This window comes from Nipponia nippon, unplaced genomic scaffold, assembly GCF_047370975.1.
Source record: "Nipponia nippon isolate SJK-2023a ecotype South Korea unplaced genomic scaffold, ASM4737097v1 scaffold_14, whole genome shotgun sequence".
Classification (NCBI taxonomy): domain Eukaryota; kingdom Metazoa; phylum Chordata; class Aves; order Pelecaniformes; family Threskiornithidae; genus Nipponia; species Nipponia nippon.
In genome coordinates, this window is record NW_028262330.1 from 220,625 (window position 1) to 245,549 (window position 24,925).

The following is a 24,925-nucleotide window of genomic DNA, read 5'->3' on the forward strand; positions in this document are numbered from 1 at the left end:
TAATCTGTTCTCATTGCTGTAGTAGCACTAACAGCCAAAGCATTTGATAGCTGTCTCTTGACACCAAGCCTTGAAACGCTAATTTGTTCTTCAGGCCTCAAAAAAGGCACGACCTGGATGCTTTCCTCATTCCAGTGTCCTGGGGCCAGCCTGTCCTGCTGGCAGTAGAGAGGACTTTATACCCTGTACTTTTAGCCCAGCGCCGCTGGTGGATATATGAGCCTAATGCAACAGCCCCAGCTCTGCGGGAAGGTTGTCCTCCAAGTGCTTACAGGGATTCGACTGATCGGTGACACTTTTGAAGATTACTCTTCATGTAAATGCAGCTGCCTGAGGAAACAGAAAACACCCCCCTTCCTTTTTCCATGGGCCATACTGAAAAAACTTGGAGTTATTTTGTAGGTTGTAAAATTAGAGGTTCATCTACAGCAGTTTTTAAATTGCTACAGTATGCTTCTCTGACTCTGGATGAGCTTCCATGTCTTAAGCATGTGGTAAATCTTTTTGTTAGACTCTTGAAGCAATCTTGTGCTGTTAAATACTTTGTTTTAATGAGAAGAGTGAGGGGCCAAGAATTAAGGAGACAAGTGAATGTATGCGAGACTGCAAAAAAAGAAGCACGCTTTTGAGGATGTAACGAATATTTTTGCTCAAACTGCAGTGCTGAGGAAGAGGGAGGACAAGGGAGGAGCTAGGTGAATAATTGGACAAATAGCTCTCCATGTTTTCAAAGTGCTTTGAGAGTGAATGAAAATCTTCAGAGAAATGCATTTTGCACCCAGCATGGCTAGGAGATAAAGCACATATTTCTGTTGTGCCTGTGTGAGCAGAATAGGCACCGTCAGTCCTGCCAGCTGTTAACATGCCATTATCTAAGTAGCTTCATATACAACACTGTTATCTAATAATTAGTTTGAAAGTGATTATTTTAAAGCTTTCCCACCCATGCACACCTGCTGTTTCTCTATAGTAGCGTCTTTAATTTCTGATGTATTGAATGCCATGGGGATTGTCATAGAAATCACTAGTAGTCAAGAGAAAAAAAAAGAAGAAAAAAAATTTTTCTTCCTCTGTGTGCTGTCTCCTGCTTTCCCTGTCCATACCTCTGCCAAAATGGGCAGCATTCATTTCACACCCAAGTGAGCTGGGGCTCTGTGAGATGTACCCATGTGCTGCAAAACATGGGCCAGGACTTGAGACAGCAGGGATGCACAGTCCTACAGGGGCTGATCCAAAGCCTGCTAAGGTTAGTGGTATACTCTTCACCATCTGCAGTGGCCTTTGAACTGGTGCCATATTTATTGTGCTTCAAATAATAGTGATTTGCTCTAGGGCCCCAATGCACTGAGCTGCAGAGTTATATCAAGCTCTTTTATTGTGGCTTGGTCCAGCAAGGTGTAATTTCCTGTAGGATAACCACATACTGTACGATGCCAATTATACTGATTTTCTGTTGCTGTCAGGTACTGACTAATAGTACTCAGGCTCTGCTAGTTACAGAGGGTGCACACTGTTCCTGCTATATTGGACTTCAGAACCAGCCACATTTTCTGTAACTCCTATGCTATCTACAAAATTGTGAATCAAACTAAAGGATTAGACATGTCGATGCAGAGCCATCCCAGAGCTGTGTGTGGAGAGCCTTCATTAGGTCTATCCCCTACTGAGACGCAAGTCCCTCTCAGGATGGAGAAGAGGCGTGGGGTGCACTTGCAACATAGGCTGTAGGAGGGCATGGACATTGAGGTCACCTGCTTGAGGCTGGGATGGGGTCTCACCCCCATGCCTCTGGCTGTTAATAGACTGAGCTTCTGGGCCACGTTGGATCTGGGCAGTCTTTACATCCATTTGTACATTCCCATAATTATAGGTGTAGCAAAGTGCTTGCAAGTGATGCTTTCCCCACACTATACATGCAGAGCCGGCCCCTTGTTCCCTCCTTGCTCTGTACCGTGCGTCAAGCTGAGTTTGCCAGTTGTTACGGTGCTTCTGATATATTGCTGCTGTTGAGGTTTTTCCAATGTAATGGATGCAAAGAACAGAGAAATTCACTGTAGCCCAATATAGCTTTCTGTTACAAAAATGATGAAGGACAAATTGATCATCCCTGGAGGGGGGTTAGGTGCTGTTATTACAAGGCTCTTGCATTCCCCTGGCTTTGCTAAGCTGGTTTGGCGCCTTGCAGTAAGAGATGCGTAGAGGCTGTGGGGGTGATGCTAAGCAGATATGATATAGATCTCTAGGAAAGTCTCAGAAAATTCCTTGGATGAAAGTCAGTGCAAGTGGCTCTTGATTGTCTCCCCGTGACTCTTTACCCAAAGCGTACACTTGCTCTTTCCAGGACTGAAAGAAGGCTCTGTTATCTTTGCTGCTGATCCACCAGGAATGTTAACAAAGCTGTCTCAGAGCGGGTTAGGAGGAATGTGGTGCTTTTGCTCATGTGCACAGCCATATGTGTGCACTGAACGCTTGTCTGCCTCTGTCATGCACAAAGGGACTATGCAGTTGCCCTTCCAAACACTTTCACACTGACACGACCACATGCATATGCCCACCGATAGGCATCCACTATCCTACATGGTTATTCTGCTGTCCATAGACAATTTTTGGTTCCCCCATCAGTAGGCATCGTGAGTCCCTTCCACCCTCTGTCACGCAAGCTCTGCACATCCCCGAACGAGAACTACAGATTTACAAGAAATACATAAATAAAACAGAGACAGAAACCTCCACAAGAGTGCCGCCTTAGATGGTGCCAGAACAATCCTGTTCTGCATCCCCTGCCAAACTTCACGCTAAAGAAACATCTGCCGTTTAACTCAGCTTGGATATATTTTCCTTTAATTTAAAAGAGCACCCTTATAAACATCACTTCAGCTTAGGGGAGACATGCCAAGGATAACTCAGCATTGTCCTGCCTCTGTGTGAGCGGCAGCATGCTGTGCAGTGTCCACATTTCAGCTTGCCTCCCAGTAGGGCAGGCTTTTCCTTAGGCTTACCCAGTGTCGTGGTTTAACCCCAGCCAGCAACTAAGCACCACACAGCCGCTCGCTCACTCCCCCGCGGTGGGATGGGGGAGAGAATCGGAAGAGTAAAAGTGAGAAAACTCATGGGTTGAGATAAAGACAGTTTAATGGGTAAAGCAAAAGCCACGCGCGCAAGCAAAGCAAAGCAAGGAATTCATTCACTACTTCCCATCGGCAGGCAGGTGTTCAGCCATCCTCAGGAAAGCAGGGCTCCATCACGCGTAACGGTTGCTTGGGAAGACAAACGCCATCACGCCGAACATCCCCCCCTTCCTTCTTCTTCCCCCAGCTTATATACTGAGCATGACGTCATATGGTATGGAATAGCCCTTTGGCCGGTCTGGGTCAGCTGTCCTAGCTATGCTCCCTCCCAGCTTCTTGTGCACCTGGCAGAGCACAAGAAGCTGAAAAGTCCTTGACTAGTGTAAACTCTGCTCAGCAAGAACCAAAACATCAGTGCGTTATCAACATTATTCTCATCCTAAATCCAAAACACAGCGCTCTACCAGCTACTAAGAAGAAAACTAACTCTATCCCAGCTGAAACCAAGACAGTATCCACCCCTTATTCCATACCATTTACATCATGCTCAGGTCCCACATTATCCAATACATCCTCATTAACCACCACCCCACTTATTTTATGGACCACCCCTGTAAAATGTCTGTAAAATGTCCATAAACATCCACAAATGTCCACATAATGTCCATTGAGTTCATTTAGTCCGAGACTTTGGGCTCCATCTGTGATGGTGGTCACTCAGGACAGGAGAGGTGGTGTGTTGCATGGAGTTATTGGGCACCAAAGCCAGCTCAGGTTGGGTCACTGCTGCACTTGCACTGCTTCTTATAAGGCTTCTTCTCCATTGGTTCAGGTGGTTCCTGGTATGGTAATTCCTATAACATGCAACTCAGATCATGGGTTACAACAATTTAAAGGTATTTCCATTACAATCTCCACCCCTGGCCCCTTTGGGCCAGGATTAATATTGCAAGGAACTCCTCCCCTTGCTCCTAGCCTGGCTAGCAATAAGGGGTTCTTGCTATAGTAATTCCCATAACATGCAACTCAAATCCCAGGTTACAACAATTTAAAGGTATTTCCATTACAATCTCCACCCCTGGCCCCTTTGGACCAGACCATTGGGCTTAACACTGCAATGGACTCCTCCCCTTGCCCCTGCTCCGGCTTGGACTTATCCACAGACTGCAGTCCCTTAGGGGTTTACCTGCTCCAAGCGGAGCCTTGTCTATGAGCCACAGTCTCTCCAGGGGTATACCTGCTGCGGCATGGATTTATCCACAGCCACAGTCACTTAGAGGTGCACCTGTTCCCACATGGCCTTCTCCATGGGCCACAATGCTTTCAGAGATATACCTGCTCCACCGTGGCCTTGCCCGCAGCCACAGTCTCTTCAGAAGTAAACTTGCTCCACCGTGGCCTTACCCGCAGCCACAGTCTCTTCAGAAGTAAGCTTGTTCCACCATGGCCTTACCCATGGCCACACGCTTTGAGGTGCTCCAGCATGACCTCATGCACAGCCACTGATGCCTCAAGGTGTACCTGCTGCAGCATGGACTTATCCACAGCCACAGATGCTTCGAGGTGTACCTTCTCCAGCATGGACTTATCCTTGGGCCACAATCCCTTCAAGAGGTATATCTGCTGCGGCACAGACATAACCATGGCCACAGATGCTTCGAGACATACCTGCTCTGGCATGGGCTTATCCACATCCACAGACGCTTCGGGGTGTCCTGCTCCCGCATGGACTCATCCACAGGTCACAGTCCCTTCGACTTGAGTTCACACTGGAGTTCCAGCCTGTCCAGTACAGCAGCACAGAAACAGCAGCAATGCCCTGGCCATCTGCCAGCCCAGGCGCATGGCCATTGCTGTTATCAAAATGTTCCCAGGCACAGCAGAGTAAGATGATAAGCAGTTCAGCAAGCAGCAAAAGCAAAAAGCAGCCACTAACGAGCACTAGACTCTAATATACAGTAAGGCAAGCAAGCCCCATGGCAAGTACAGAAGCCTGCCGATTAATACCTAAACAGCAATACCTGCTATAACTTCGATCTAGCACATTCCAATTAAATCTGTCGTTATCTCGAACCCTTCGAGCCCCACGTTGGGCGCCAAAAAGGACTGTCGTGGTTTAACCCCAGCCAGCAACTAAGCACCACACAGCCGCTCACTCACTCCCCCGCGGTGGGATGGGGGAGAGAATCGGAAGAGTAAAAGTGAGAAAACTCATGGGTTGAGATAAAGACAGTTTAATGGGTAAAGCAAAAGCCACGCGCGCAAGCAAAGCAAAGCAAGGAATTCATTCACTACTTCCCATCGGCAGGCAGGTGTTCAGCCATCCTCAGGAAAGCAGGGCTCCATCACACGTAACGGTTGCTTGGGAAGACAAACGCCATCACGCCGAACATCCCCCCCTTCCTTCTTCTTCCCCCAGCTTATATACTGAGCATGACGTCATATGGTATGGAATAGCCCTTTGGCCGGTCTGGGTCAGCTGTCCTAGCTATGCTCCCTCCCAGCTTCTTGTGCACCTGGCAGAGCACAAGAAGCTGAAAAGTCCTTGACTAGTGTAAACTCTGCTCAGCAAGAACCAAAACATCAGTGCGTTATCAACATTATTCTCATCCTAAATCCAAAACACAGCGCTCTACCAGCTACTAAGAAGAAAACTAACTCTATCCCAGCTGAAACCAGGACACCCAGGTCTTGCAGTGAAGAGATGCTAAATCTCTCATGGTTGTAGCTGTCTTTCACCATGCCAGGTAGACAGCCTCGGCTCAGCGTGGCCTTGGGCAGAGCTCTCAGGTCTCCCTGGCTTGTACCTCAACATTACTTGCTCCCTTTCTCAATCAACCTGGCAGATCCTCTCTCTTCTTGAAAATTATTTCACTCAGATAAAGAAAACATAGAACTGCATGTTAGTTTATGCTAAAGAGAAGATCCAAGAAGTATATAGCGTACTGTTGTTTTGTGTATTGATCTCAAAGGACTTCAGTAAGGAAAGCAAATATTGTGAGCTTTTCTTTATTGACAGGGATGCGGTGGTACTTGTTCAAGGTCCAGACCTGGGATGGCAGCTCACCTTCCTGCAGGAGAGACAGAGGGGACATCCTGACACACTGTTCCTCCTGTTCACAGCTAAGCAGTTTGAGACATGTGCTTTTCTGGAGGAGTTTGCTAACCCCCAGGAGACAGAGATCCACAGCCCTTCTCTGTCCCTGTCCGGCAGACTTACCCAAAGCTGCAAAAGTCCTTTCCAGTATGCATACCATCTCATCTCTCTGTTTTGCAGCTGTGCCGGGAGGTTTGCTCTGGTCTGATGTTCTCAGCTTCTCTCCCAGAGGAGTGCTTCTGTAGTTTGCTGAGCTACATCAGGGAGTAACACATACAGATGCTTGCACGCTTGTATGGAGAAGCCCTGTGAAAGATAGTTTCTACAGTTTCTAAACCATTCAAAGCCAATTTTCAGGTGTACCTTGTAGGCTCAGATGGGCTATGGGCAGCTGCAGTTGGTGTTAGTGCAGTGCTGGGTAGTACTGTAGCTACTTCAAGCTCCCAAAGCTGCAAATTCAGGTTGCCTCTCTAAGGAGAAACAACTGCATTTAACTAATACTGGAGTCATCTGACATTAGCCTGCTTTCCTTAGCCACGATATGCAAAATGATAGCTAACCCATTCGGGCAGCATTTTTACATGTCAGTGATGGATTTACCTGACCAGTCAGAGAAGCTCCAAATATGTCAGTGCAGCTCTTGCATAAGCACATATCCAGAGATACCCATTCTTTTTACAGCAGGGCAGAAAAACTGCTTTATTATTCATTGGAGGGGGCAGGGGGAAGATGGATATTTACCGCATTGACCCGGGAGGCAGCTGTATAACCTGGCTTGGGCAGGGCAGAGTCATCCCATGGAGCAGCTAGCAAGCGGCATGCACAGAGCGCGGTCTCTCCTGTTGCAGAGACATCTCCTGCCACTTTCTCACTCGGGAGCACAGATGATGTGTGCTGTCTATGTATAGACATCTGACACCACAGCACCAGCTTTGTACAGGATTAAAGCCTCTCTATAGTAAACACCTTGGCTTTTAACATTGGCAGCTGAAATTTGTTGTTTGTATCACAGCTGCTTTTGAAGTCATTGGTCACCTTTGTGGCCCCACTGTACTGAATATCTACACAGACTTTGCAAGAGGTACTCAGTGTCCTGGAGAATTTATATACTAGATAGGCAAGAGGGACAAAGGTTGGCAGAAAGAAAGTGCAAGTTAGTGATGAGAATCTTAAATACAGAAAAATTAATCGACTTGCCTGGGTTCCCATGAAAGTCTGTGTTGGAGCCAGTTTAACTAAAATTTCTTCAATTTCAGCCAAGCATCTTCAGCACATCCCCATTTCTCCCCTCTGTTCTGTGGGGACACGCTGATTTCCTGGAACCACCTCCTGTCCCTGAGAAGGGTATTTTGTTGTTCAGGTGTGGGGATATAGGCTGGGCTTTTGCTTTTCACCACCAAGGCTTTGAGGAGGTTTTTTCTTCCAAGAAAAATGTCTGAAGGAGGTATTTGTAATTCTTAAAACATCCAAGATAATCCTCAAGCATGCCAAACCTAGGTATCAAAGCCTGTGGACTTCTCTTTTCAGTCAAGGATTTTAATAGTCTAGTGTTACTGTAGAATGGGAGAAAGATAACTTTTAGTTCTCTCGTGGCTGAGTACAGCTACTTCATGCATTACAGCCAAACTCTTTCCTTTAACCTGGACAGGGAGTCTTAGGGCAGCAGCTGCATGGATGGGATGGAGCCCTCTCCTAGCTGGGCATGAACATGTCCTTTATCTCCTAGCCCAACCTACCCTGGGCGAGGGCAGCCATAAAGAGCAACTACAATGGGGTCTGCATGAACACCTAGTGTCCAAAATCCCATGGCTGGTCCTGCTGCATGGTGCTTTGGCACCAGTTGTTTTCTCTTAAAGGTTATTTAGGTTTTAGCTCCATCCATTGATCAGGGATAGCAAAAATTAAAGCTCCTCTCTTGCTGTGGTGCAGAAGTGTGGCAGCATTAGACATTTGCTTCAGGGTATGTTCTGTTGCAGGTTGGCCCAAAAGCTGATCTTTTCAGACATAGGTTTCAAATCAAGGCAGAATTTTTAGACAGCAGAAAGCAAATCAAGCCCCAGCAGCTTACAAAGAGGTTTTCTTCTTCAATTAGCTGAACTAAATTGTAATCAACCCACCAGCTAGCACTGATTAATGAGGGATTGCTAAATGGGAAACTGCACTTACTATTTTTGGTCCATCAAAAAAAAGCTGGGGACACAATGATGTTTTAATGAAGCCAGATGGCCAAAGCTGCTGCACTGAAATCCAGTCATGAAGGAGAAGGCTGGAACAGCACAGGAATGTTCAGCACAGGCTGCACTTAAGGAGAGGAAACATACCATTTTCTGATACTCCAAGGACTGGAAAGCTTTGGAAATTCCACCTTATGTTATATTGTTTTGCACTGTTTCTAGTGTGACTTGGGGTAGACCTCACATTTGAATACTGCAAGTTCTAGTAAATGGAGTACTTCATCATTTGTGAGATCATTTGATATCTTGACTGTTATTAATGTGGTCAACTGAAATTTGTGTTTAGTGGAATCAAAGGTTTTGGTTTTTGTTTGTTTGTTTGTTTGTTTTAAGCTTAAATTGGTACAACTACATTGACTCCAGTGGAAATCAACCTATTTTCATTGTTTCAAGACTTGGCCCTGTAGTTTTTCCTTGGTAAGCTCAGTTTGCATGAAATAAGGGATTCATAGTCTCAGTTGAAAACATACGATAGGCAGACTTTGTGCAAAATTAAACATGTATTTCTTCCAGAGATCTCAGCCTGAACTGTAATATATCTCTACGTCAGTCCTGGGCTCCCTGCGTGGTTTGGCCCATATCCTTCATAGTCAGACTTTCTTTTCCATGGGCTACCTGCACATTTCAGTCAATGCCAGGTGGGACCCACCTGCTGCTTCACTCCTGCCTTACTCCTCTCCAGGTTTAGCTAAATGTTGCCAAACTATCTGAATGTTTTGGCAATACATAAGACAAGGATGAAATCCACAAAACTCTTCGTCCTTTGACTTTGGTGGAGTTGCTTCTCTCATTTGAAGTCAGGTCCAACATCTCCAAAGTGGGCTGGCTGGAGTGCTCTCTTGGTGCACCTCTGATGGCCCAGAGATGTTGTCCTGCGAGGGCAGCTGGGTCAGCGGCTGCTGGAGTCATTGGGGCTCACGGCACACTGCGTCTCGCTGCCATAGCCTGCTTGTCCTCAGTACCGAGCTCTCTCCAGTCCCTGTTCTGGACACAGAACAGAAATTTGCCTTCAAGGATATCAGAGAGTACTAGTGACTCATCAACTTACATAGGCATTTTGGATGCAACAATTTTGTTTGTAAAGTACTTGCAGTTTATGAATTAATTATGTTACACTCTCCTTTGAGCAGTAAACCGTAAACTAAACAAGTAATCAGCAGGAGGCTGGCTCAGTGTGTTTCCCTTAGTGTTTTGAATAAACACAAACAGAGGAAAAGCTGGAGCGCACCATTGTGCTCATTCAGATTTGTGCACCAGATTGAATAATTGAAAACAATCAAGATTTCTTGGAAAAGAAAACCTTGGAAGGAGCATGGCTACATTGGTTCCCAAAGCATGTGGGTACCTGCTGCCACTGTGCTATGGATGAAACCTCCCTCCCTTTTATTTTTTCTTTTTGAGGCATAGTGATTAAGAGTTAGTAATCTTTGTCATAATATTTCATCCTCTTGTCCATAGTGCTCAAAGAACTACCTTACTGATGCTCATACTTCGGCATTTGCCTTTCTTTTCCATGAGGATTAATTTATTCTGAGGATCTGTCCATTGGTGGGTGCACCACTTGTGCTGCCTTTGGCACATCTGAAAAAACAGGTCTTGGATGTTTTGTGGCTGGAACTGCAGCTGGTGCCAATGAATTAACTCTGTTATGGGAGTAACAGGATGTCTGTGTGAAACGGGTGATACCTGAATCAACCAGGATGGTAGTTACAGTCAGAGCTGCTGTGGCAAATCCTATCTGGTCCTGTGTCAGTGGATGCTTCACTCTATCATTGAGGTAGGTTCTTTCATTGCTTTTTTTATATATTTGCTCTTACTATGTTGTTTTATCCTCTTCCTAGACAGCTTTAAACTAGTAACAGCAGCTACTTGACATGTAGTTAAATCTAATGACAGTTAAAATTATGTATACTTGAGTGTTTTGGTCTTTGAAACTAAATTTATGATATTTGCACTTTCTCTTGTGGCAAAAACATGAGCTCTCCTTACAGACAGGTAGCTTTCCGGGTGATAAACATTTGGGAAGATTGGATTTAGCAGCAAGCCTTCAGCGTGCATATAAAACTCTGGTTTTTGACTGGTGGTCTCCTTGGTCTCAAACTACGTTGATGGAGTGTTTGCTCCTGGGAAAGCAGAATAAAGACGAGCCAAACTTTCTCTTAAAATGTTTACAGCACCTACTGGATTTAGCCAACTGCTGCAGTTTGGCCTTAAAGCTGCCTGGGGAGACTTGTGTGAGTTGCATGCACATGTTGGATTTATGTGCTTTGCTCTGTAGCGTTTAGACCTGTAGCATTTTCCGTTGATAGCTGCTTGATACTTCATTTGATACGCTAAGTGAAGTGGCTTTGGTCATAGTATGCGACAGTCTGATGTTGTACTCCAGTAACGCGAGATGTGATAAACTGAGGAAAATCTCTCAATTTTAAGCAAGAAGTGGCTATACTGTGTTGAACCAGTTTTGCTCGTGGTGCCTTTCTGGCAAACAACTGGCATGTTTGCTTCTTGCATTGCTGCTGAGCATGAAGCTGGTGACTTATTATAGCTCTGAGGTCTCTTTCCTGAGTAATAAAAGTTAGTGAAGGGTCCATCACTGTAAAACTAAGATTATTTTTCCTCATATGCATTTCTTTGTTAATAGCTGCAATGGATTCATATGCTGCTTTGCATTCACTCAACAATGTGAGGTTTTTTTCTGCAATGTTAGCAGTTAGCTTTCAGTTTTACTACACTGAAAAAACAGGAATCAGCAATAAATTGCCTGCTTTTGCTCTGCCTCTCCTTTTCCAGCCCACTTTCAAATATGCCTCTCTATTCTTGCAGCATAATTTGTTCTCTGCTATTACATTGCTTCCTTGATTATCTTGATTCCACCACATTTCTGATATGCCTGAATCAGTATCCTTAACTGCAAATCAGGCCTGCCAGGGTGTAAGCAGGATTTATAGTTGAGATATTGAATTTGGACGTGCAAAAGTGATCAGAATCATTTAGAACTGACACTTTTTTCCAGGGTATGACAGCTCATGAAATAAATAGATGGCATAGATCCCCGTGCAGAGCTGGCCTGGATGCAGGTGTGCATAGGACAATATTCAGTGTGCCTGGGCGTCACTTTGAAGCAAAGCTGGCCAAATACGAGAGAATGTCTAATACTTTTCTTTCCATGAATTCTCCAGTCTTACACTGGAGGCAGCTGGAGTTTGATCTGGAGAAGGAGTAATAGCTGTGTGAAGGTGTCAGGAGCTGATCATGCATTTTAAAAAGAAAGGGAGGGGAAAAAGGCAGTCTGAGTGTGTGCTACTGTAGCAGCTCCTCTGGGCACTGCATGGAGGGAGGCTCAGGCATGGCTGGGGCAGGTAATTTCAGTGCAGGCATCCCAGTGTGGCAGTCATGGCAGATGCAAGTGGGACAGCACCAGCAAGAGGAATGGTTTTTTCTAGGCAGCTCTGCCAAGGTGCAGATTTGCTCTCCAAGATCTGCTCAGCCTTTGGCCTCTCCTTTTAATGGCCTCAAGCAACCACTGAAATGAGAGGTTTCCTAGCAAGCACCCCAGAGAAATGAAAGGAGATCACCTGCCAATCTGGAAATCCTACCACTCACAACCTGGCCACGTACTGAACTAGTGACCTAGAGCTAAAGTGCTCCTTATATCCCTGCTCCTCACCCAGCCAGTCCTTGCCCATCTTGCAACTGTAAGTGAAGCAAAACTGCGCGTGTTGATTTATTGCCCAGATCCTCTTCTGGGAGCGTGTACCAAGGTTTTTCTGTCTGGTTAGCAGCAGGGTGAAGAATTGCTGGCCTGGTTATTTCCCAGGGAGTGAGATGGGACACCTGCACAGGAGAATAGGGTGGCCCAAACTGGCCTCATCTTGTGCCTTTGCAGTCACTGGGTTGCAGGAACAAGGAGGGGGCTCAGACCAGACATGGGCTGTCAATCAGCTTAAATCAGGCTCCCTCAGCAGGCGAGGAAGAAGGCTTATGCCTATGATTGCTGCGACCCTGCAAGTGGGAATCGGGCAGAGGGTGGATGCCGCACCACACCATGGGTGAGCAGCTGCTCCCTGCTTTGCTACTTGAACTGCAGGACTTTTTGTAAGAGTCCTGTGGTTTGAGCAAAATGGACGGAGGATTTTTAAAATTAAGTATAAGCAAACTGATGAATAAAACTTCATTACGAAGTGAGAAATTGTGTTGTTTTGCCTCCTAAAGGCTGAAATGAGACAATTCAGTATTTGGAAAAAGAAAAAAAAAAAAAGAAAAAGAGAATTTCCAGAAGGATTCTTAAATTTCTGGGTGGATTTGCAAATAGTTTGGGTAAACACAAACGTCATCCTTCTCTGGCAAAGACGCTGTCCAACTGAAAACATTGCCTGGCCCCAGCTGCAGTTTGCTGCCTGTTTCAGCCACCAGAGTGGGTACCCAGCCTTTCCTAGCTGGTAGGAGCACCACAGGGGCTGGCGTCTCTGTCCTGGCCCTTTTTGGACACCCTGCCATAGTGTATTTACAGTGATAATTTCTTTGAGTCTTGAGGCATTGCTAAATGCTCCCTGGCTTAAATTAGCAAAAAATTGGAGTTTTGACTGCTGCTACCTGGAGTTCAGCTGGTGAAATCCAGTCTGTGGGGCACTGAATACCCCAGAGATGAGGGGATTTAAGACTTACTTCAGGATAATGAAAGAGCTTCTGATCTCACCCCACAGAGAAGAAAGAGCTAGCAAATAGGGTGCAGGTGTAGGGGCATGGTCTGAGGTATGCAAACACACAGCCACGTGTACACACACATCCCTTTCACACTGATTTCTAATTTTGTTTATGCAAAAATCAGCTCTTGGATCTTTGACTGATGATAGGTTTCTGCAAGGAGGAATAAATAGGGTGCAATAATTATTTTATAGCTATCATTAACTAAGCAATTAATCTATGTCTTGGAGGAGGCAGTTCCTTCTTCGGACCTCACTGACTGCTCAGGCCCCCCCATTTATATTCAGCAGGCTCTTGTGGTTGAGTTGCTGTTTGGTTTCAGGAAGAGGACAGCTGTCTAACGTTTGGTATCTGAGTGTGGCTGATGCCCTGTAATGTTAGTTGGGGATGCAGAGCTGGTGCACATGCTGCTTGTGAACTGCTCAGAGCCTTGGTTTCACCTGTAGACTTGGAATAATATTCCCTTATTGTTGCCTGTGCTGAGTGGTGATGGATGCGAGTGTTTGAAGGAGCAAAAAAACCTGAGCCTGGGGTGAAAATTGAAAGGCTTGAATGAAATACCTCAGCATTCAGAGATGACCCAATATTGACTGAAACATCACCAGCAATCGTTCCCTGACTTGCGGGTTTCTTCTTTTCTCTTGGGTCTGTTGTGCTGATTTGAGAAACACACTTGCAAGCCCCTGCTGAGAGCACAGTGCCGGCTTCAAACGAGGAATGAGACTGTGCAGCCCAGGGCTGAGGCTGTGTGCCCTCCTGGGGAGGCAGGGAACCCCCGCGCCCTGTGTTGAGCCCAGCTCACCTCCCAGGGCATGGCAGGACCTCTGGTATGGCCATGCTTCCACAGGATGTTGCTCATGCTGTTTTCAGGGTGCTTGTTGCACCTACAGAGCCATGGCAGGCTTTTTGCAAATATTTTCTGTGAGATGTTGGTTGTGGTGAAGAAGTTAATCAGAGCAGTACTGCTGGGGACAAAGGGGTTTGACTGATTAACTCTGGAGACAAATCTGCTCCCATGTCTTTCGGTAACTCTTCTGCACTGTCCTCATTGGTGTGCAAAGCCTGGATGAATTGAGATTTGCGAACCACCCTCTCATTTTGACTATCCGATTTTAGAAAAGATGGACTAAAGGCTCAACCCACAGTAGCTTTCCTTCACAATGATGGAAACTGCTCATGCTGACCTTGTCTTGAGCTTGTCTGGCTATTTCTGAGCAAGGAGAAGTTAAAATTGCAATTGCCAAAAAAAGGAGGCAAAATTTTACATTCTGACCCATGATAAACATCTGACTATGTAAGTGCAAAACGGGTTCATGAACATAGCAAACCTCTTCACCTCCTATCCGTGGGCTCTCTCTTCCTTACAGTGGGGTGAATAATGCTTTACTCTCTCTAATGGGCTTTGACTAGCATGTCTCTAGCCTGAGGAGGGTCTGAAAAATAACAAGTACTATCAGTGTAGGATATAGCTAAATATAATGGTATTTCTGCCCTTCTGAAACCAGGAAGGGGCTAATCCTGAAGTAGGACTTGCTGGTCAATGTACTGCACTGCAAGCAGGGTGCAGGTAAGGCACCCTGACCTGCAGGACCACTGCAGATGGTGTGCATGGAGGCAGTTGGGAACACAAAGTGAGGCTCTTCCAGTTTCTGCAATAGTTCAACATTAAAACTGCATGCACAAGAGTCCTCTTTCATGACATGTGCAATCTTCCCCATACATAACAAACTTTAAGCCCATGCACGAAAGAGGCAATTTCTTTTCCAAGCGTATCACCCACGGAGGCTGGAAGCAGAGCTTTCACTGTCCGCATAAGCAATGACCATTTAAATTCCTTGAAGGGGAATAGATGGTTAAAACCTAAATTCAGGAGTTCACTGCCAAATGGCGTATCATGCTGCAGTCCTGAATTTACTCCTAAGCATTAATTTGCTTCTAATTGTGTAACTTGGTTAGAGTTGCGTTGGCGTTGCATTGTTGTATCCTTGCTAATGAGGTAACGGGCTAATGCAAGCAGAGGACTCCTGTACAGATACTGGCAGTATCCCAGAGAAGGTACTTCTAGACTCACTGGAGAAGCGCCAGACATCATGGAGGATATATTTATACTAATGATGCTTTATCATCAGTGAAAGCCAGGACAGGCAAAGTGTTCTTTGTGTAGGCAGGACTATATTCACTTTTTGTAGCAGTAAAGCAAAATCATCTCCTGTGAAGGGAACAAGTGGTCTCACTAATAGAGAGCTAGCGCTTTTATAACTGAGAATATTAGGGACTTCAGATAGCATAGCTTTGCTCACTGGAAATCACATCTCCTCCCCCTCGCCCCACCCCGTCCTTTCCGACTGGACTTGGTGATGTAGGTCTGGTCCCTCAGGCTGGATGTTGCAGTTTTTCAATAGATGCCCTGAGAACAACATCAGAGGTTCCCAATGCCTCCTTGGAGGAGGGCAAAGGGCAGATACACTTGTCCAGGACAGATGATGCTCCCCCGCATGCGTGCTCATGTGTTTGGGGTCAGTGCATTAGGGGATGCTGACTATTCCCTGACTGTGGCACTGTCACAGGAAGCCTATCTTGCTCACTTGAACTGTGGTGTAACTCCACTGCAGACACCTGTGTGAATGGAGAATCAAGCCCAGTGCATGCACATGAGTGTAGAATAAATGTGAATACGACCAAAACCAGGACAAATACCCCTGGATATGCCTCATCCACGTTGTCCAGTCCTACCCTAAATTCAGACTGGATTGCACGTCACAAACATCAGCTGCTTTGTCTTTATTTCATTGTTTTCAGTCCTCATACAACTACAAATTTAGCATTGCTGCTAAAGAAAAGAAAGAGCAAAGTACAGCCATTCATGGGATAGCATAATTTTAAACTCTGTGAGACAGCTGATACTATTAAAAACCATGGTCCTATTATAGGCTTTCATTATTAATGGTTACTTCAGGAGACATACACTATAAAGCATAAAGAGCGAAAGGCTATTTAGGTAGATGTTCAGCTGAATGTTGCTAGCATCAAATCAGTGCCACTGAAGAAAATGAGAACAGACATACAGCACAGCCTCTGGACTAAATGTGTGCACATTATGGATCTGCTAAGGCTTTGCCTTTGCAATGTACACTTTAAATCAAAGCAACATTGACGTCAATATTGATTGTTCTTGGAGATACATTTTACCTTCAGTCACTGCTGTTTCCCAAAGGAGCGTGAGCAAGAACATATGTCTCTGTGCAGTGCTGACTGCTCGTAGACAGGGATCTCCCTGAAATCCTCTGAAACCGATTCCTTCTTTGGAAGTACCCACTGCTGCTGCTAAGGGACCGCTGTCTGTTCTTTAGGTACTCCCTGTAGTTTTTGGTGAGTAGGGTGTAGAGGAAAGGGTTGATACAGCTGTTGCTATAGGTCAGACAGGTTGTCAGATAATTAATGTTCTTCATCACCTTGGGAGATAAAGGGAAGGATTCGTAATACTGGAAGAGAAGCTGCCATATCCAGAAAGGCAAGAAGCAAGCCCAGAACACCAGCACTATCGTGAAGATTAAATAGAGCACCTTTTGATTCGGCAGCCGCTTGGTCTGCTTGAAAGATGCTGTTTGTGACACCCAGTAAATCTTAGCTAATCGGATGTAAAGGTAGCCAATGATTACCCCTGGACCCACAATGCTGGTACCAAAAAGGATGGTGAGATAGACTTTGTAGGACAGCTTGCTCCAAGTGGGCAGGCAGATGCTTTTGTTGTCCCTTTGCACCAGCTGGATCATGATGAGCATTGGGAGAGTGAGCAGCAGTGACACCAGCCAGATGACAACAGCAATGGCCTTTCGGTAACTCTTGGACCTCTTCACTGTGTCCAGGGGCTTCAGCACAGCAAAGTAGCGTTCCGTGCTCATGACTGTGAGGGTGAAGATGCTGGCATGCATAGTGAGGAAGTCCAGACTGAACAAGATGCGACAGCCAATGTCCCCAAAGTACCATTTCTGAATGAAGTAGGTTCCAACGATGAAGGGGATGGTGAGAAGGTAGAGCAGGTCTGCCAGTGCAAGGCTGATGATGTAAATATACATGGAGGCAGATGATCGCAAGTAATTGCACATCACCAGCAAGGTGTAGACGTTGCCTGTCACCCCAATCACGCACATGAGGGAGAGGATTGTCCCGATGGTGCAGATGGCAATCATATCCTCCATGGAACTGGTGACTGGCACACCGTCCCCGGTGGCATTGGAGCTGTTGGGTCTGCCCTCGCTTGTGTCTGTCACCATGTAGGGGGTTGCAGAAAAGTGGCTCTCCAGCTCGTCAGTTAGGGACATCTTCCTGGCCTTTTAATGACAGAGGCTTTGTTCATGCCACTGGGGTCTGAAGATCTGTTCTTTCTGCTCCGAGAAATGCGACTGCTGGGAGATGGTGAAGCATTTCTTAGTGGGGTCTCATCCAAGGAAGATCTGCATTCTCTGCTAGAGGAAAGACATCAGAAGCCAACATATTAGAAATCTGCCAGCACAACACAAATTATCATTTAGAAGTTACCTGTCCCTGAGTACGAATCTACACTGTCTGCATGTACCAAAGGCCTTCTGCACTGAGGCCACTCATGTGTAAGGTTTGTGCCATCATTACAAGAGCACAGTTTTGAGGAATGACATTTCTTAGTGTGTCCATGGAAAAGAGACAAAAGAGATTGTGTGGATCATTGGAACAGCTTCCTGCAACCCTTGAAATTAGTTTGGGGTTGGGGAAAAGAAGCGTCCTCCCTAAATTCATAACAGCAACTTACAGACTTATCGGCATGATTGCTTAAACCTCTTTGCTATGCTTTTAACTCTGAAGGAGTAAAAGACCCCAAAAAAGGGAAAACAAACTTTGGATTTACTACTTGCAGCCAAATAGTTGTCTATTTTGTGTAAGCGATACACTCAAATTCCTGTCCAGCATTTCTGCAGTGTTTTCTCAGTGCAATTTTCCCTTGAATGAGAAGCTCCTGCTATGTCCTGACCTGCAGTTTCAAATTGTAGTTGAGTGACGGAGAAAAAAAATGCGTTTTCTATCTATAGAGCAAGCTGTAGGTTGCACTGTGGGTTTTATATGTCTGTAAACACAGGTTTTTTTCATGCTCTCAGTCAAGTGTGATCCCACAGATTTTCATGTGTCCATGCACAGATATATTTCAGACAGACCTGTCTGTGAATCTGTCTAAACAGCCTTGTGCAATGAGGTGTGAGATTGCTCTGCAGCACATTAGGCAGGTAGTCACTCTTCATATGTTGGAGCTTTTGGTTAGCTCAGGCCCAACACTATACAAATCATGACTGTGTTGCTTTGAGTTTATACTGGCTCTGGATGTAGGCAAAGGGAGATCATACCTACCCGAGTGAAACACTGAAGATGTAGCTAAAATGCCCGGATTTTAAGTTACACTAGAAGCCTGTGCCAACCTAAAGGTCACTGCACTCAGAAGTGTGTTTGCACTATGTATTTTACGGAGCTCAGATCGTCTTTGGAAAACACTGTGAGAGGGGGTGCTGGACTGTATTGCCCTTGCAGAGCTCAGCAGGCAAAGACTTCGTTCTGCCTCATTCCACGGGGCAGGCTGGGTTTGTTTTATCCTGGGAATTTGCTAAGTTTTGCAGCTTTTCCCAATGAGTTTGATGTCCCTTTGCCTCTACACCAGCTCTGACTCCTTTGCCTCTTCCCTCCCACTTGCTCCTTGGCAGCAGGATTACACCACCAGGCCCTCCTCCACTGCCCTTGTGTCAAAGACCCTGACAGTGACCTCTGTAGCACTTGAGGATGGACTGTTCATCCTCTTCATGGCTTACTCTCATCTTCTTTTCTTCCCATTACCACCTGCTGTGGGTGATGGATGCTACAGAGATGTCATGCAAAAACTCTGCATAAAAGAGAGCAATCCAGGACAGAGGGAGATTTCTTCTCACTTAACAATTGGGATAGGGGTGCAAAAAAAGAAGGAGAAAAACCACAATACACAGAGCCCGTCTCCCACCCGAGTTCCTTGGGTACAGACATCTGAGGGGAGCGATGAAGCATGGTCCTGCAGTGGTCAGTGCTCCTTTGGGACATTGTTCCTCTGAGCAGGTCTCCAGCAGCTTCACCAGCATCTTGGCTTTCTTGGACCTTGCAAACCCAAATCTGCCTCCTCCCTCCCGTGCCGTGCTGCGTGGTCTCCTCCTGCTTGTCTTTGGGCATGTGTAGCCAGTCTGTCCATGCACTGACTTGCTCCCTCATCGTCCACTTTATTGATGTTCATGTACGAGCTGTGCTGGCAGCAAAAGCGTCACGTATGAAGGAGATGCGGATGCTCAGGGAGCTCTGCCTGCTCCTCTGCCACACGATCGCCGGCACACTTGGTTGGAAACAAATGGCTCTGCATGGGATGTTCCAGCCAAGCCCAGAGCTGGTCACGCACACAGCTGTCAAGCTCAGTTGGATTTGTGATAGCTCATTTTCGGGAGTATGTTTCCATGGCCCAGGTGCTGTCTTCTTGCAGCTGCCTCACTTTGTGCTCTGGGCACTTGTAGCAGATCTGTGCCGTGCCTGTGCATGTCTGTGCCATTTCCTGGTGTGACAGCTCCTGCTGGAGAGAGCTCAGCACACCGCATCTCCCCACTCTCCTCCTCTTCCACTGAACCTGCGTTTTGCTTCATTTATAAAATTACTACAGCACTAATTCAATTCAGACACTTCACCTGTCTCCAGACAGAGTCCACAGCTAGGCAAGTCCCCACTCCTAGAGGAGGAAAATTAAGCAAACTGGGAAAACCTTGCATCATTTTAAAGTTACTGTCATTGCTGCACTCATACATAAATGCATACACCCACACACATGCACACGCACACACAATAGAGAGCTTGTTATTCCAAGCAGCCATTCAAGCATCTTACAGTCTAAGCAATTTTCTCAGCCAATCCTGCCTTTCCCTCTACATTATCATCACACAGGAGTACCATGCGCATTCCGGTAGCTACAAACATAAATTAATTCCTCCTGCTCAAACCTTGCTTTTAAATCCAGCAGATGAAGTTTCCTACAAGAAATAAAATAAAAATGAATCTAGTAGTATTAAAGCTGAAACTTAACAAAAGAAAAAAAAGGGAAAAAAGAAAAAAAGAGAATCCTTCTTCATGAGCGGACAGCAGGAGATCTCCGTGCTCTGTTGCATCTGGAAGGGCAGCGGCAGGAAGGGAGCATGCTACCTAGCCAAGTACGTTTGAAATCTGTGCGCTCTTCATACTCTCATTCTCCTCCCTTCACTCAAGCCTGCTATTTCTGTTACTCAGTGACGTTAGGCATAGCGTGGCTTTGACTGCAGCCAGCAAAGAGCCTTTTTAAAGAAGCAGCATTTTGATAGCCGTGCCTTGTTTAGCTGCCTCCCCCCACCTGGCTGTGAACCAGCTGGGGATGTGAGATGTCAAGGGTGTTTTCATTCCAGGACGGGTGATACGAAAAGCCATCCTGCTCCTCCTTACATCGCACCAAAGAGTGCAAATGCCTAACGTTGTCTGAGCAAAACCATTGTGTCAGAGGAGAGCAGTCAGGCCAGGGAGGGTTAAATTCCTGTGGGAGGGTTGGCTGCCCAGGGAAGCGGCAGAGCTCCTCGATTCGGAGATCAATTCCGAAGTGAAGCCAAAGTTTATTTGGGTTGGACAACGTATTAATAGACGAATCTGTGCTGTGGTATCACACACCACAGCATCTGAGATATTTCAGACTGGTGGTAACAAAATGTTATCCAGGTTGTTTGGGGTTCAGCTGGTTGCCTTTCCCTGGTGATACTCAAGGAGGGTAAAGACAGAGCGACATCAACCAGGCGCTAAGAAAAAACAATGTGGGGAAGGGGCTGGTGCTGAGAAATGCTGAAGCTAAACTCAGAATTATTTTGATAGCAGCTGAATATTGTGTTGGTTGCTTGCAAACAATCGGATTGCTCTTCCTTCCAGTTCCCTGCTTTAGCTCTGTGGACCGCAGGGGCTTGCTTCTGATTTATGCCAGCAGGAAGCGAGGAGTACCCATCTTTCCCAAGGTGTCTCCTGCTGGACATAGGTGTGTGGGAGATGCCTGCCAGGCCCATTGCTTGCTTCACAGGTTTGCATTGGGGCAACCACTGCAATTAGGTCATGCTTTCCACATGGGGTTCCTGGGAGGTGCAGCACCTGGCACACCAGCCGGCCCCAGCTCATCCATCCTGTATCGCTGTTACAAACCAAGACCTGTTTCGTCCTCTAACTCCTTCCCTGGATACTTGTATTGTTTCTTCTTTGTTCTCAGCCTTTTACACTCTGCTACCTGGGTGCTTTCAGATGCATCTTGTGTCTAAGGTCTTGTCTTCCTGCAGTGTGAACCCAGTTTTGCTCGAACCACATGGGGTGGCTGTGGTAGCACCTGGAAAGATTGGTGAGCGCCGCTTGTGGCTGTCCCTGTAACAGGGCAGTGGGTGTGCAAAGCAAGGCCACTCTGAGATGTGTGCTTTTGAGTGTGGTGAGGACTCGGGTTAGGAGCAAATCCTCATGTGGAGGCTTAATTTTGCAATGAAAATAGATTTTATGTCAGCAGCTTTAACAAGGGATGGCTGAGCTCTAAAACCCCAACCCAAGCACCCTCAAATCTATGTGTTTTGCTCTAATGATTTGCTCTAAATCTACATTTTGTGGCTGGCCCTTAGACATCTTTGGAAAAGTGGTGAGATGGAGCTGCCCATTGACTGCGAGATTCCAGTGAGCAGCAGTGGTCCCTTGGTGAGCACTGATGGCGAAGCTGACTTAGTGATTTATTGGTGGGTGGCCCACTGGGAGTGGGAAGGTCATTCATGTGGCAGTCTCCTCTTCACATACAGAGCAGGGAAAACCCTTGTGTTTCAAAACTTGTGTCCTTGAATCCCCTTGCTACTGTCTGCACGCAACTCAAAGGGCACATTGGCACAAGCCCTGTGTGAATGCAGCAATGCTGACAGGGGAGGTGGGTGCCTCTGCTGGGCATGGCTCAGCCATGCTGTTTCAATCTCCAGTGTTTGGTAGGTGGGTGCAGGTCTCTCTCCAGGCACCTGGGCTGGAACTGTCACATTCCTGTCACTCTTCTGTCACTGAGGTGCCAGTTGGGTTGTTATTGACCCACGCCAGGGAAAGGAAGGGGGAATGGGATGGGGGAAGGCTTCTGGCCGACTCATCAGTTTCCTGGACCTGTTGACCCCAGTCTGGTACTTCCTTTTTTGGTGTTTAAACCTTTTGAAAAACGTTATACCAGTGTGTTTGTTTATCAGGAAATCTCAGTGCCCACTGGGCTTCCATTAGGGGAAGCTGGACTCCCATATGGTCTGTGTCCTGGTGGAGTCGTTAGAAGAGGTGTCTGGAGAGGCGTTCGAGAGCAGCATGGACAGTGTCAGGTTCATAGCCCTGGCTCAGAGGGTTGTTTGTGGTTGTGGTTTTGCTGCTTCTGTTCCCCTTATTGTCCTCATTAGTAAAACAGAGATCATTGAGCTCACTCATTTCCCGGTGCCCTGAGTTTCTGGGTTTGTCACATTTGTCAGATGCTATTAGAGCTATAGACAGGAGTTCCAGCCCACATGATTTGTAACAGGACTAGGAACTGCACAGTCAGTAACGGATGAAGGTAGGAGCCCTCTGAGATACGAAACAGGTCTGTTTAATCATTCAAACAACATCCACTGCTACAGGGCTCAAGTTCTGCATAGGGGCCTTCTGAAGTTACTGCAAAGGTAATAACCGTTATTATTCTATTAAATACAGGGCAAAAAAAGACTACTTCCCCCCTTTGATACAAAGATTTATGCCAGTGCTATGTGAATTTGATTGTGTTTGTTTATTGACTCAAACCTCAACTGAACCAGTCAAATCTCTTGTGTCTGTTGAGCTGGGCTGTGCACTCCAATGGCTGTGCACCCTGCTGACTGTCTGCTGTCTCTCCCTGTCTGTGCAGGGCCCCTTTGGCATGTTCCACTTTTGCTGGGACAGTTTTGAGACCAGGTTTGCCAGCAGCCATGGGCTCCCTTCTGCTTCTAGCTGGAAGCATAAGTTTGTCTATGAATTACATTTTAAAAATTCAATGAAGCGCTACTCCCTCCTTGTAGGGAACAGCACGTACAAGTGCAGCCAAAATTGATAAAAGAAAAGAATCTCATGAATGTATCTGTATTCTTAGTCTGGGTCAGGTACAGAAACACATGCAAACTCAGGATAAGATGTGATTCCCATTTGTCTGACTTGGTTTACTCATCTCCGTGCATGACCCCCTTTAATACTGAGGAGTAGTCATGAGATAGCATACATCTTGTCTCCACTGCAAATGTTATCATGGTCACACAGAAATTCAGATTAGCTTATGAGAAGCTGCCCTGACTTTGGGATCAGTCCAAAGGAGACCAAGTATTTGCAGCATCGTGCCAAGCCCGTGTCCTCCCAAAGCCACACTGACACACAGGAGCACATGCAAACGGCAGCAGCTCCTGAGAAAGAGCATTGGTGAGGTGGCTGTGACTCACCATGCAGGACATGGTAGTCCCCTGGTCACCTCTTGTTCCTAGGAAAGTTGCATTTAAATCCCTCTGTTCCAGCACTCATGGTCTTGGACACATGCAAATGTGATATTCCAATTCCCAGCTGGTTCCCAACTGCTTTTTCCACTCTTCCTGCCATCTGTCCCTGCCAGTGAAAGAGCCACCCAAACTCAGCCAACGCATTTGGAGACTTCACTGAGCTTTTTTGGTGTTTTTGTCCCCTTTCTTCCTGTTTTTTTGCAATATGAAACTTCAGTTGTCCTTTCTGAATCAGTATGGCTTTGCTCTTGGCTGCTTTGTGTGAAAGTGAGACTCCAGGGGCCAAAATCACCAGCTTGTTTTTCCTCATCCAGGATCCCTTACACAGATACCAGGTTTATAGCTGCTTTGCTTACGGAGGGCATTCATCCCTCACTGAGCTCTCTACCAACCCAGGAGGATCTGTGTGTTGCTATCAGCTTTTCCTGTGCACAGGGGTAAATTGCACAGACAGTTCAAGGAGTGGTGTTGAAAGGGGACTGAGGTGCCATCCTGGATTGTTACCTACCATGTCTGTCATGTTTCTAGCCCAAATAGTGTCACTGTCCAGGGCAGGGGAAGCAACCCCAATGTTCCCCGCTGGTGCCCTGGAGTTTGGTTGGGAAAAGGCAGAGGGCTCAAACTCTGACTCCCTGGGGTTTGCAGGTAACACCTGCGCTAGCTCCAGCCCTGGAGCACAGTGGAGGCTGGTCCTGAAGGGGTGGAAGGAGCAGAAGGGGCCAGAGCTTCTCCCAGCTTTCCTTTTGGGACTGCTCTTATGAACTGTTGCTTCTCGCTTCCCTGAATTTCACCTTGTTACTACAGGGATCCCTTCAAGATCACACAGATCACCTCTGTTCTTACACAACAGTTAAAATTTTTGGACTCCTATGAGGTCCAAAGCTTTGCTATATGGTATTGGGAGACCAACAACTACTGCTCTCCCAAACTGAGGTCCCTGCATTCCCAGGAGGGTGCTTGTGATGGGGGCTCATTTCGTGCCCACGAGGGATGAGGTGAATTGGAGCGAGCAGGGTCATTTTGTGCAGTGATAGTGGGGCAGGGCTGCAGAATGCAGCAAGGCTGAGCTGCCTCAATGCTGCCCAAGGCCCCACACAGCTGGGAGGATGGGGGTCTGTGGCTCTGCTATCCTCGTGCAGGGTGTGCAGTCAGCTCAGGGAGATTTTCCCCTGGTTGCTCTCCTCTGCCCTGATTGTACCATCCCACTAAGGAGGCTCTGGGCTGCTCGTAGGTCAGATATACTTT

At 46.5% G+C, this 24,925-nt stretch overlaps 1 protein-coding gene and 1 long non-coding RNA gene across 2 annotated transcripts; both read right to left on the reverse strand.

Annotated features, from left to right (window-relative positions):
• Window positions 1-3,114: 3,114 nt before the first annotated feature.
• On the reverse strand, window positions 3,115-5,740 carry LOC148056377 (uncharacterized). Its single transcript, XR_015703345.1, has 2 exons — window positions 4,737-5,740; window positions 3,115-3,922 (listed from the first exon to the last, which is right to left on the reverse strand). It is a non-coding gene; the product is annotated as an uncharacterized LOC148056377 (long non-coding RNA).
• A 10,254-nt stretch (window positions 5,741-15,994) lies between these two features.
• On the reverse strand, window positions 15,995-20,345 carry LOC104022865 (urotensin-2 receptor). The gene is made up of 2 exons (XM_009476627.2): window positions 20,129-20,345; window positions 15,995-17,569 (listed from the first exon to the last, which is right to left on the reverse strand). Exon 2 carries the CDS (start codon window positions 17,423-17,425, stop codon window positions 16,295-16,297), a length of 1,131 nt encoding a protein of 376 aa, XP_009474902.1. The 5' UTR covers window positions 17,426-17,569; window positions 20,129-20,345; the 3' UTR covers window positions 15,995-16,294.
• Window positions 20,346-24,925: the final 4,580 nt, after the last annotated feature.

What these genes read in the sequence shown, in the direction of transcription:
- LOC104022865 (XM_009476627.2), bottom strand. Translation starts at nt 17,425, where the DNA reads ATGTCCCTAACTGACGAGCTGGAGAGCCACTTTTCTGCAACCCCCTAC.